General features: G+C 35.5%; 3 protein-coding genes and 1 non-coding gene across 4 annotated transcripts; 3 read left to right on the top strand and 1 right to left on the bottom strand.

The window, feature by feature from the left end:
- The first annotated feature begins 9 nt into the window (after positions 1 to 9).
- Positions 10 to 4,223, top strand: LOC108204183 (derlin-2.2). The gene is made up of 6 exons (XM_017373527.2): positions 10 to 273; positions 668 to 767; positions 1,185 to 1,399; positions 1,487 to 1,570; positions 2,978 to 3,031; positions 3,887 to 4,223. The coding sequence occupies exons 1-6, from the start codon at positions 175 to 177 to the stop codon at positions 4,061 to 4,063; spliced, it is 729 nt and encodes a 242-aa protein (XP_017229016.1). The 5' UTR covers positions 10 to 174; the 3' UTR covers positions 4,064 to 4,223.
- A 236-nt stretch (positions 4,224 to 4,459) lies between these two features.
- On the bottom strand, positions 4,460 to 9,268 carry LOC108204642 (tobamovirus multiplication protein 1). Its single transcript, XM_017374579.2, has 12 exons — positions 9,135 to 9,268; positions 8,763 to 9,010; positions 7,983 to 8,073; positions 7,848 to 7,900; positions 7,079 to 7,171; positions 6,899 to 6,970; positions 6,704 to 6,776; positions 6,490 to 6,535; positions 6,308 to 6,371; positions 5,326 to 5,379; positions 4,979 to 5,056; positions 4,460 to 4,901 (listed from the first exon to the last, which is right to left on the bottom strand). Exons 2-12 carry the CDS (start codon positions 8,922 to 8,924, stop codon positions 4,809 to 4,811), a joined length of 879 nt encoding a protein of 292 aa, XP_017230068.1. The 5' UTR covers positions 8,925 to 9,010; positions 9,135 to 9,268; the 3' UTR covers positions 4,460 to 4,808.
- Positions 9,269 to 10,631: 1,363 nt separating this feature from the next.
- On the top strand, positions 10,632 to 10,703 carry TRNAW-CCA (transfer RNA tryptophan (anticodon CCA)). Its single transcript has one exon. It is a non-coding gene; the product is annotated as a tRNA-Trp (tRNA).
- A 44-nt stretch (positions 10,704 to 10,747) lies between these two features.
- On the top strand, positions 10,748 to 12,282 carry LOC108203503 (small ribosomal subunit protein mS86 (rPPR1)). The gene has a single exon (XM_017372474.2). The coding sequence runs from the start codon at positions 10,863 to 10,865 to the stop codon at positions 12,084 to 12,086; it is 1,224 nt and encodes a 407-aa protein (XP_017227963.1). The 5' UTR covers positions 10,748 to 10,862; the 3' UTR covers positions 12,087 to 12,282.
- The last annotated feature ends 489 nt before the right edge of the window (positions 12,283 to 12,771 follow it).

The raw sequence follows: 12,771 nt of genomic DNA, 5'->3' as shown, positions 1-12,771 counted from the left end.
TTATAAAATAAAATCAATTTCAATTTAAAATCCCCATTACATTTTATCTATTTTCTCACCTTTATTTTCATCGTCTCTCTTTGCATCTCTTCCCAATCCAACAGAACGCACACAAGTACAGATTCCAGTGAATTGATAATTCATTCGGGATTGCAATCACAATCACAATTGATCATGGCACAAGCAGTAGAAGAATGGTATAAACAGATGCCTATTATCACACGCTCGTATCTCACTGCTGCTATTGTTACTACTATTGGCTGTTCTCTTGAAGTATGCCTCTCTCTCTCTCTCCACTCTCTCTCTCTCCCTCCCTCTCCCCCTCCCTCCCTCCCTCTCTCTCTCTCTCTCTCTCTCTCTCTCCCCCTCCCTCCCCCCTCTCCCTCCCCCCCTCCCTCCCCCCCCCCTCTCTCCCCCCTCCCTCCCCCGGCTTTTGATCATTAGGTTTTCTGATTATTCGGGAATTTGTAAATTTACAACTGTTTTTTTAGTAATTAATTGAAAGTATGCTCTCCATGTGAATTTATTGAAATTTGAGAGTTGGTTTTAGCTGGTGCGATGAATATTCTTGTTGATAAGTTAGTCTGGTTATTGGTTGTGTAAGTTGAAATGTTGTTTGACGAGCTTGAATGAGTACTCATACTGTATTTATTTTGCGGTTTTGCAGATAATTTCGCCTTACAATTTGTACTTGAACCCAATGCTCGTGGTTAAACACTATCAGTTCTGGCGATTGGTTACAAATTTCTTGTACTTCCGAAAGATGGGTATTGTGACTGCCCTGTGATGTTATTATGCCATATTACTTATTATGGATTGCTTGTGTTTGTGGAAGAATTTATTGAACTTGTAGTTTTCATTTCAGTTATAAGGATTATATTTTGAATAACATTATATAATAAAGGTACTCTGGATATCTCGCGATCTTTGAAAAGTTTAAGTTAGTTATGTGGCCATTACTATTCATATCGGTATTTCTAGACATTATCAAATACATTTATAATTCTATTCTGTATATACTTGCATTCGTAAATAAAAAGAAGTCTTATGATGGTTTACTTTCTTTTAACTTAGGAAGGTGTTGAGTACATGGATGCATATACAATTGTGAATTTGTACCATAAGCATTAAGTCTTTTTGTGGCCTACTGGCTGTTTCTAACCTTTTGAGTATAATATGGTCAGACTTGGACTTCCTGTTTCACATGTTCTTTCTTGCTCGATACTGCAAGCTTCTCGAGGAGAACTCTTTTAGGGGAAGGACAGCGGATTTCTTTTACATGCTCTTATTTGGTGCCACTGTCTTAACCGGGATTGTCCTCATTGGGGGGATGATACCTTATGTCTCAGAGTCTTTTGCAAAGATTATATTCCTTAGCAATTCACTGACATTCATGATGGTTAGTTTCCGATCATTACATGTGATATACATCTCCTTTATGTCGGATTATGCAGCAAGAATTTTGAGATTACTTGTTTAAACACAGGTGTATGTCTGGAGCAAGCAAAATCCATTTATCCACATGAGTTTCTTGGGTCTCTTTACGTTCACAGCAGCGTACCTCCCTTGGGTTAGTGTTTCTTTGTATTGTTATCATAGATATGGGCCATATGGCTAACTAGTGTTATTGCTGAATACACTATTGAGTTGAGCTTATATATTTTGTGAAATGTAAAGTTATTATACTACTTTACACTTTAGTAGATGAATAGCAGAATAGCAGTACACTACCTGTTTTTTTTGGTCATGGACCTTTTTAATATTATTGCAAATACAAGTATCTACCATAATTTTCATAGCAGTAGAGTAGATATTATATTGTTTGTTAATTAAAAAAAAACCCTTATATAATGAAACAGATGATGATGTATGTGTTTATGACATTTCAAGCAAGCTGTGTTTTGTAACATTCCCTGACACTGTGATTCCCCCAACTGGATGGTTCCATTTAAGTTGATGAGTCACCCTAATCCGATCACTTATTTTCTTCCTGAGTAGATTAATGCATATACTTAAAGTAGTGGACATTTATTCCTCAGTGGATAGGATAGCTTCAAAGTTTACGGACTACTAAACAAGTCTAGTGTATTTCGCGAGTCGTGACCTTTATCTTGTGAATATTTTTCTAGCGGGGATTCTTTTATTTTTTGAGAGTTCAAGCTATTGAAATCTTTGGTTTTGGTAAATCTATGACTTATTACTTGATCGAGGGTTGGTAGAAACAAGGGTGTGGTGTACGAATTGGGTCCACAGTCGTACACAACATTCCTTACTAGGCAGAAAAACCAAGGCCACAGTAACACAATTTTAACAAAAAAGCTTCACTTACACCAGGCTGAGCTCAATAGGCACAAATATTTAATGATTTCCTGCATGTGTACCTATATTAGACTTTAAACTTTGAGTGTTCATTGCATTATTTATTTTAGTGCATTTCTTTTTGGTCAAATTGATTAGTGCATTGTCTCTATATAATGATTATTTTTGGTGTAAAATTTATTCAAGAGGCAATGGCCAATATCATTTTTTCGGTCAGACTTTGTTTAATAACAATTAAATTCTTAAACCATGGGGGAGTGTTTCCGTGATAATGGAATGAATGGAAACCCCGGTAAACGGCAGTAGCAACTCACATATTTAGATGCTTCACACTAACAGTTGACTGTGATTTATGGGGTTTGGACTCTTATTTTCTGGTGCCAATTGCAGTTAATGTATTTGCTGAGCATGAAATCTAGGGGTGGCAAAATCCAACACGATCATTTACCCGAAATTGCTACCCCTAATGAAATTATTTACCTTTCAACTTTTGTTCTTGATTTATTATTTAATTGTTTTGGAAACAATATATTCCCCTATTTTTTTGAATTACCACTTCCGAATCTTATCATTCTAATTTAAATTGCAACCAAAATAGTAAAAATAAAATGATCTTCAAATAGTTTACATGTGTAATCTTATTTCTGTTCTGTTGCAGGTTCTTCTGGGGTTTTCTGTCCTTGTTGGTGCCAATGCCTGGGTTGATTTACTGGTATGTTCACACCGTATATCTGATATTTTATTTTTTTTTTAACTTTTTGGGAGTTTGTGTTCTATTGTTTTAACATTTGGACCTGTGATAATAGAATATCAGTAAATACTTTGCAGTGATTTTTTCATAAATTCTGTATAGTGGTTTAACAGAATACAATGAAGTTCTTTTTATGCATGACATCCACTAAAAGACGGTGCATTTTATAAATTTTAGGACAAATTCTAAGTTGGGGAATTCGACTTAGACACACCTTGTGGACATGGTTTGTGTCCTTTCCAACCTCAAAAACTATGCTTTAATATGATCCTCGATTATTTACTTCTGGAAATGCATAACTTCCAAACCATTGCAGTTTGTACTTCTCCCAGAGAATAGAAATAGTGGTAAGTATATTTCAAATGTGTAAATAGGATGTTTCCATTTAAAATAACTCACTCTTGTATTTCTAATATTGATAGTAAATATTTAGGAAAAATTCTAACCTACGGCTTAGAATTTTGAACCTTCATTCGTAAAGAAAAATACATATTATAAACTATGTCAGTAGATAATGATAATAGATGACATCTTACCTAAATCAGCATGACTGCTGAAGATATGTTCATCTGTTGATTCTTCAAATTTGACTAGTCTTGGATATATGTGGCAAAAAGATGTAAAGATTATGATCTTCCTAAGAAATGACTAGGTTACAAAAAAAGGATTTCCCTTAGTTATTAAGATTAGTAGTAGCCTGTGGCATTTGTGCTTGATGATTCACTTGTATTATATGAACAGGATCCATCTATATAACATTCCCAAGTTCTGTTCTTTTCTAAAGCAGTCATTCATTTAAATACATCTGTGATTCAGGGCATGATAGCTGGCCATGCTTATTACTTTCTTGAAGACGTGTATCCAAAGATGACTGGTCGGCGGCCCCTCAAAACTCCCTCTTTTATCAGATCACTTTTTGCAGATGATCCAGTAGTAGTTGCAAGACCTGCTAACGTGAGATTTGCTGCTCCGCCAGTAGATGAAGGTCATTAAAACTGATTTAGATTGTTTAAACACTGACAATCTGTTGACAGAAATATGGTAATATGCAAATAGGTTCATGTCCTGCTTCACAACACCTTTGATTTTACATTCTTTTTGTAATCTAAACATGAAAGGAAATTATAAGATCAGTACATAGAGTTTGCTGCTCCTTTGTTGAGGTTCCAATGGTAAAAAATAAGCTAAATTTTATAGTTGCACATATACTTTGTTGCTCCTGGTGAGAGCCAAGGAAAATGCTGGACAAATGGTAATGACAACGCGAAGTGTTATGTTTTCAAAGTGTGCCCGATTTGAGTGTCGAAACTATGACTATAATTTAAAATAGAGGAAGAACTACCATACCCCGTAATTTCAATATCAATAATACATTCTAAGAACATCCAATTTCTATTTCTCAAATTCAAGATATTCATAGTCAAAATGTTTATGCCAGAAACATCTTTACAAAAAGAGTTACAATCATCAATACAAGCCAACGCCTTGAAAATTTAAATACGCATGTCACCCGCATACATAAAGAGAATAATAAAAATGATGGAAATAAATTCTACTTTCTCCATCCACAAAACCCACAGAGAGAACAAATAATATCTCTTAACAATTTGTTGCAATGGGTCGGTCTATCATACATTCAGAGAGAATTGCAAGTATTGTGAACCATTCCGCGTCCAACTCAAGTCACGTTTGATGTTGTACCAGAAGTTCAAATGATATAACAAGGTGTCCCCATCAGCTAACGGATCGGATGATATTGTGCTGATACCCTCTTGGGTGGCAGCTTTCTCAGGATGTAAAGGACAAGAGCTGAGGGAAGGATCTCAGCTAGCTGTTTTTTACCAAAAGTAAATGAGAATTACGATTCTTAAATAACGAATTATCCACTAAAGTAAGAGCGGACATTACCATGTAGTAGATCAAGTTTAGAATTGGATGATCTAGTACGTCGAGTGTAGCATCTGAATCAAATGCAGAAAGAACTTCCTGTATATCAAATAAATACATCAGTAAAAGCTCTCTAGTTTTGTTTTCAAATTACTAGTTCATGTTATACACGGTACTAAACAAAGACCATAAGCATGAAGATGATCACACACTCAAAAATATAGAAACACAGATTATCGTTGATATGTTGTTATAATATAACCTTACGGTCAGGCACTTGCAAGATTCATTACAAACAATTTCCACAAATGTCTTTCCTTCAGTTTAATGTGTTATGTACAAATTTGCAAAGATGAATCTATTCTTACCACAAAACATCTGATTAGGAAACAAGAGAAACAGATGCCTGTCACATATCCAACCTACAAAAGAAGAGAGATGTTTAGCACAAGAAGTCCAATCTTGGATTGCTAATGTTTATCATAACCATAATATATTAACAAAAATCAATTGAACGAAAGTGGGTACAGGGCTACAGTTTTAAGCTATTTATGCATAACCAAAATTTAATAATAATTATGAGGTGTTAGGTAAGCATATTGAAACAGGAACATGTGCAGATATTGGGTTTAGAAAGTATCGCTTATACTCTATAGTAAAGTCACTGCCGCAGAAGGTAGAGTTTATACTTAATAATCAAGTTACTGTCTAGGAATATCTGCCAAAAGCACAATACTGTACGCAACATATCAAAGTCTGGTAATTAACTGAATACTCATCAAAAACAATACATTAGAGATATACTTCGACTAAAAAAGCTCTTTTATGCTTCAGAGAGGTAATTTAATTTCTAAAGATATAGGCCCAAGATTAAGAAACCCAACTGACCAAAGCCCAACTTCTGACCAACGACAGGCTACTAACTTTAAATGTTTCAGCTTTAATGGATACTATTATAGATTGTCTGAAGAAAAATTTATGCAGCAAAAATTAATTATCAGAAACAATAAAGATAGCAAAAAATCGAATAGCAGAAAGAAGCCAAAATAAACATCTAGCCCACTTCTCAGTGAACCTCATCTCCCAACCAAGTATACTGCAAGCTTTTTGTTTTTCATTCCCTTGTATAAGAACATTTAAAGGATACATTCATCCATTCACAAATATACATGCTAAAAGTTCCCAAAGCAAGCTTGCTCGAAGACCTTAAACTAATAAAAAGACTCATGCAACTTTATGATAGGATCCAAATTTCGCATAAGAATTTCCATATGCGCGAAATATGCTGAACAGGAAAACGACGGAACAACATTTTGACAGAACCATATACATGGATTAAACAGAGCATACCTCATGAAGTTTCTTTCTTCTTCCCTTAGACTCGATAGGGAAGCGTCTCAGCATAAAGAATAACCTAATATGACAACATGCAATATCAGTATTCGACAAAAGTCACAATGCCACTAAATTACAGTGCCCATTTTCTTCATGCAAGTATAACTATACGCTGTAAATATGTTCAGAGTAATCACCTTCCTCCATATATCAGAAAACCTAGAGCTGCAATCAACGATACAACTGCAGTGATAGAAGGAAATAAGTAAGACACCAGTAAGATACCTACAACAAATTATGTTGCTTGTTCCTACAAGAAACATGCTTGTTCCCATTTCATATAATAAAGTTAAACCTAGAATTATGAACAATAATGAGTCACAACTCAAATGGGTTGGATCAAGATCTAACCTGCGATAAACATCTTTCCGATAAATTCAACAGTGTCATTGTCATTTACCCAAACGTATGCCCAGATACAAGCCTGACTTCAACTCAATATATTTAGTATAAGTTACATTTCTGAGGGGATTCAGTAGAAGCTACTTGAGAAAGTCCTATATAACAGAAAAAACAATGCAGTGAAAAAATAAAGATGCAGCATACCTGTATGGCATACACCACACCGTTAACTGAAATAAAAACAATCCTGAGTTTATCTGTTGGTAAACTTCTTGCCTGGTAAAAAATGGAGATGAAAGAATCACTCTATGCTTCCAAAAATGATTATAAGTGCAGGTAATATGTTTTACCTATGAAAATTTTGACAATAGAAAACTTACTTACCTGGTGATAGATCTCTGCCCAAAATAGGACAAGAAGTGTGTATGTTGAAAAAAAGAGCAGCCCAGGAAGATCCAGTACTCCCAAAACTAATACCTGGTTCAAGAAAGACACAATTTGAGAAGGCAAAATCATTCATGAAACTCATCTTCAAGTTCTTAATTAGTTCTGTTGATAGCAAGGACTGTTATGCTCTGACATAGCAAGAGGGAGCAAAACCACGCCACATTTGGGATGTACAGAGAAACCCGAGTGAAACTAGCCTAAATGTTTGATATACAGAGAGGAAAGGATAATGCTCGCTACGAGTTACTTATGTAACAGCCTCGTGCCTTGAGGCTTATAATATTTCCCTGAAGCTGATTTTTTATTTTTTGAGACCCTGTTACCCATGCCGTCTCTTTGTTTCTTCTCCAGATCAAGCAGTACATCCACAACCCCCCTCCCCCAAAAAATAAAAAAGAAAGAAAAACCCAAAAAATACCCCAATTTTTGCGAATTGTAATACCCCCCCCCCCCCCCCCCCCAAGAAAATATAGCCCCCATTGCACCGCTCTCCCCACTTCCCTCCACCTCCAAGAAAGTCCACTTGAGATATGTCTATGCACACATTTATATGTATGTATCCGTACATGTAAAATATGTTCAGTCCATCTTTACAATTAATTGTTATCCTGATGGTAAATTATGCCGTTACTGCTACTTGAATATAGGCCTTTGCAATTACAGCTTTAAATAGTCAAAGATTAAGAACTGCAGTCAAATGGCTTACCCTAGGATGCAGATTAAACACTTGTACGTGAAACCCAAACACAATGGCCCGAACTGAAATTCAAAGATTCAGAATTATCAACATATAACATTTAAGTAACCAGATACTTATTAATGCATTAGATGTTCAAATTACCTCCATTTACAATAAAGTTCATGAGATGGAATACTTTTTGAGTTGTCCAACCATACTCAGGCACTCTAACTTCAATCCTTATTAATTGTATCTGCACATCACCAATGCATAAAGCTAAAGCAAACCAATCTTAAAACTTTTAACCATACCATTCACATTCTCCTGATATTGCATAAAATAATTTTTATAAACACGCTCAAGTCCTACTTTTGCCATATATAAAACTAGTCATAAAGTCCGATGTGGTATCATAAACCCGCCCAAATTTTATATTCACCTTGTAAAACCTACTGTATGTTCCAAGATTAATATTCTATTTAATTACACTGGCATAAGCATTCTCAAAACGGCAAGTACATACAAAAACCTATTGTCTAATATCTATATACAAGATACGCCAAATGTCCGTCCTCTCAATGCAGAACAAAGATTCAGATAACAGTAAGCTAAACCCAAATCAACACTTGAGTTAATTCAAGTTGGTAAATTGAAGTGAAAGATATCAACAAGAGGCCATAAATTGTTACATCTCCCAAACAAAAACTCAAATTTAAGATTCAAAAATTTAACATTTCACTCTTTATTCCGTAGCAAATAATCACAACAATAAACTACACAAGATCAATTCTCAATATATATATATATATATATATGTGTGTATGTAGAGAGAGAGAGGGGGGGGGGGAGTGGGAGGAAGAGAGGGGGGGTTAGAGGGGGAGGGAGAGGGAGAGGGGGGAGAGAGAGAGATGCATAAATATAAAGAGGGGGTGATTCGAATACCAAAGCAACAGCAGAAACAAGAGCATAGGCAGCACAAAGAGCAAAAAAGATTGCATCTTGCCACTGAGTTGACTCATTTATGTCCACCCACCAATTTGAACTCAAAGAAGACACCTTTCCGGTACCCATCACCGGAAAATAAGCAAGTGGGCCCCTCGACATCCGGCCGGCGATCTCACAAACCCCTTTTGCTTTCTTGAATAATCTAGTAGATACCCAGCTTTAAAAGCTACTTTTATATCGGCTCTCTACAAAACAGTAACATAAACTAAGATAATAATAATAAAATAAAATACTAAAATAGTAATAATTAATAAAGGCCAAGACTTTACAAAGAAAATCAAGAAAAGATAATAAAATTAATACACGGACCTATATATATAGAGAGGGGGTGGAAAATTGATGGATCTTTGGTTGACACGACTCTAGATAAGCCCCCTCTTGTATTTAAATTTCCACCTGGATTTAAGACAGGGGGGAGAAAGTTTGGAGTTGAAGAGGTGGTAATAAAGTTTTAAGGATGAGATTAGGATTGTGTTTAAATTATTATGTGGGGATCCCTGGTGGTAATATTCTTCTTTGTGTGAGATGAGTGATGTTGTGTGTGCGTGTAGATCGAGGCGGGGTTTTCGTTGTCGTATGCTTCAACCACTGGAGCAACTCATGTCCTATTTATCAATTATTTTAATATTTTTTGAGTTAAGATTTATATTTAAATTCAAATTTTAAAAATAAATTAGTTATATTTTATAAATATTTTAAAATACATGTGTGATAGAAGATGAAATTATAAAAAACTGGAGGAATATATTCATAGTTTTGTTCGCACAATGATTTATTTGCCATTAGTCCATTACACAACTCTTTTATTGCCTACCGACTTCCCTCCATGCCTTTTGTCATGGACATTTGTCAACCCCGGTTTCGGATTCATAATTGTTTGTCTAATGTGTGCTCATGGACACATGCTAAGCGCGGAATTTGATATGTTTGGGAGATTTTGATTGGTATGGTTGGTGTATTTGCAAGGGGTCCACCATTATTAAGATATGAGAGCCAATCAAAATCTCTCAAACTTATCAAATTCCGCGCTTAGCATGTGTTCATAGGCACACACTAGAAAAACAGTTATTCTATACGGTCTTCTTATATATCTTATTTTTCTATTTTTTATTTTGAGAGATGAGATTGAAAAATATATTTACATTCTTATAAAATATAGTTTCGTTTATATTTTAAAAAATTTTGAATAACAGTTTAATATTTAAGTAAGTCTATATATAATATTTTAAAATTTTGTTATAAAATTATATATATTTTTAAAATATGGGTTAAAAATGTAAAATAACTGTAAAAAAATAAGATTAAAAGAAAAGTATATAATATGTTTTGAGAAATATATTTAAAATTACAAATTAATATGAAATCTCGGGTTAAAAAAACTCAGTTGATTGCAAATCGAAATTTACTTCAGGGAAGAGAATCAATATCAGATTATCAGTACGCCATAAATTATGTGAAAAAGATAAGAAGCTCGGGAAGTAATTAACACTTATTTTGACTACTTTATGAAAAGAAATTAGACGTCAGAAGCGACCTTTGTTAGCTAGTGAGCATAGATTATGACTCGCTTTGGATGAACACATTCCGATTAGGCATGAATTAACGTATCAATATATAAAATCTTGTTAGGTGAAAAATCAATTGCTTTCAATATAATAATCACATGATGCCCAAACAACCCCAAGCTCAATTCGTTTTCACTTTAAAATTTATTTAGAAGGAAATATAATAAACAATACTCCATACCTTTCCTAATGTGTGCAGTTTATAATTTTATATACATCAAATAACTCCTTATAGCAATCCGGATCCGTGGCGCAATGGTAGCGCGTCTGACTCCAGATCAGAAGGTTGCGTGTTCGATTCACGTCGGGTTCAATCCCCATATTCGGATTACCTTTTTGCTCCTTGATAATTCTTTTTAGCAAGGTTTAACTGTGGCTAGATGCAACTCCATAACTCATTCACTCCCCGTCACTCTAAAACCCTATTCCCCCCAAATCTCTCCCTCACTCTCTCTCTCGAATCTCGATCTCGATGGCTTCTTCTCTCTACAAATCCAAACTCCAACCCCTCTACACCAAACTCACACCCCAATTTCTCCACCTCCGCCATTTCTCCCCATCAATCCTAAACCCAGACTCCACCACACCCCTGTCCGCCAAAGACAAATCTAAAGCCGCCTTCGCCCTCATCAAATCCGAAAAAAACCCAGAAACCATTCTCGAAATCTGTCGCGCCGCAGCGTTAACCCCAGACACCCACCTCGACCGCCTCATTTTCTCGAAAGCGATCTCGAAACTCTCCGAATCGAACTACTATGAGGGCATCAGGGAGTTCTTGAATGAGCTTCAGACGCGCCCTGATCTCAAGAACGAGAGGTTTGTGTCGCATTGTATGGTTTTGTATGGGGAAGCTGGGCTTTTAGGGGATGCAGTCAAGGTGTTTGATAAAATGCGTGAACTAGGGATTCGGCGGACGGTGAAATCGTTGAATTCCCTTTTGTTCTCGTGCATTGTTGCGAATGATTATGGGGAAATGAAGAGAATTTTTGTTGAGTTTCCTAAGAGGTATGGGATTGAGGCCGATGTTGACACATATAATACAGTGATTAAGGGGTTTTGTGAGTCGGGTTCGTCTAATTCGGTTTATTCGGTGTTGGCTGAGATGGATAGGAAGGGGTGTAATCCGAATGCGAGTACTTTTGGGCTTTGGATTGCTGGGTTTTACAAGGAGGAGAAGTTTGATGAGGTTGGGAAGGTGTTGGAGGAAATGAGGAAGCGGAGTATGTTTCCGGGGATTAGTACTTACAATATTAGGATTCAGAGTTTGTGTAAGCTTAAGAGAGCAAACGAGGCTAAGGCATTGCTTGATGAGATGTTTTCTCGTGGAATGAAGCCGAATAAAGTTACTTACTATCATTTGATTCATGGGTTTTCCAGGGAAGGGAAAATGGATGAAGCGAAGGGTTTTTTTAAGAAGATGAATAATGCAGGGTTTAAGCCTGATAGTGAGTGTTATTTCACGCTGGTTTACTATTTGTGCAAAAATGAGGATTTTGAAACTGCATTGTCAGTTTGCAAGGAGAGTATAGCAAAGAATTGGATTCCAAGTCATTCAACTATGAAGTTGCTCGTGAATGGGCTGGCAAGTATTTCAAAGGTAGACGAGGCCCTTGAGCTTGTTGCGCATATGAAGGAGAAATTCCCCAATAGTGCTGATAAATGGAATGAAACCGAAGAGAGCTTACCAAAAAATTGAGGATCAACAAAAAATTCAGTATCTTGACAGTGGCCGTGCATTCATTTCCATAAGCTATAATATGAGTATATCTGATATTTGTAAGGTTGGCAATGTATGGGATCAGTTTTTTCATCACATAATATTAGTGTTTTTTGTTTCTTTTTTTTGTTAATGAAATCTTTACATCTAATTAAATTAACAAACTTTTGTCTGACGTTTGTGGTGGCTTTATACTGTCAGTTCATTCACAGAAAGAAAATTTTTCCGTGTGTTTTATACTTCATATGTGATGCTTATATAGTTATATGCATTTGTAAGAGGAATAGGTCATTCAAGTTAGTTCATGCTTAAATTGTTTCTTTGAATATTTTTGGCTCCAACAAGAAGCTTATAGTTATAGCTGCATCACTTGACTAATACACTGGACCTGGCTGACCTGTATAAAGAACTAAAGATGTGATCCATTTTAGTCCAGTTGCAAACGACACATAACAGTGTTGGAGTAGATGGTTAACTGTTAACACTGAACATAATGGCAATGTTAACGTAATACCATGAATCTGTGTTTGAATCTTATAAAGGGCATTCTAGAATTTTTTTTAAAAATGATTTTAGAAATCGGGATTCGGAACTAATAGGTTGATCTACTAATTTAGAAATTTACAAGATATTTATTAGAATTTTTTGGATGAATAGAAATTTT

This window comes from Daucus carota, chromosome 1 (genome assembly GCF_001625215.2).
Source record: "Daucus carota subsp. sativus chromosome 1, DH1 v3.0, whole genome shotgun sequence".
Taxonomy (NCBI): Eukaryota; Viridiplantae; Streptophyta; class Magnoliopsida; order Apiales; family Apiaceae; genus Daucus; species Daucus carota.
Note: the sequence above shows the minus strand (reverse complement) of the source record. Positions and strands in the feature narration are given on the sequence as shown.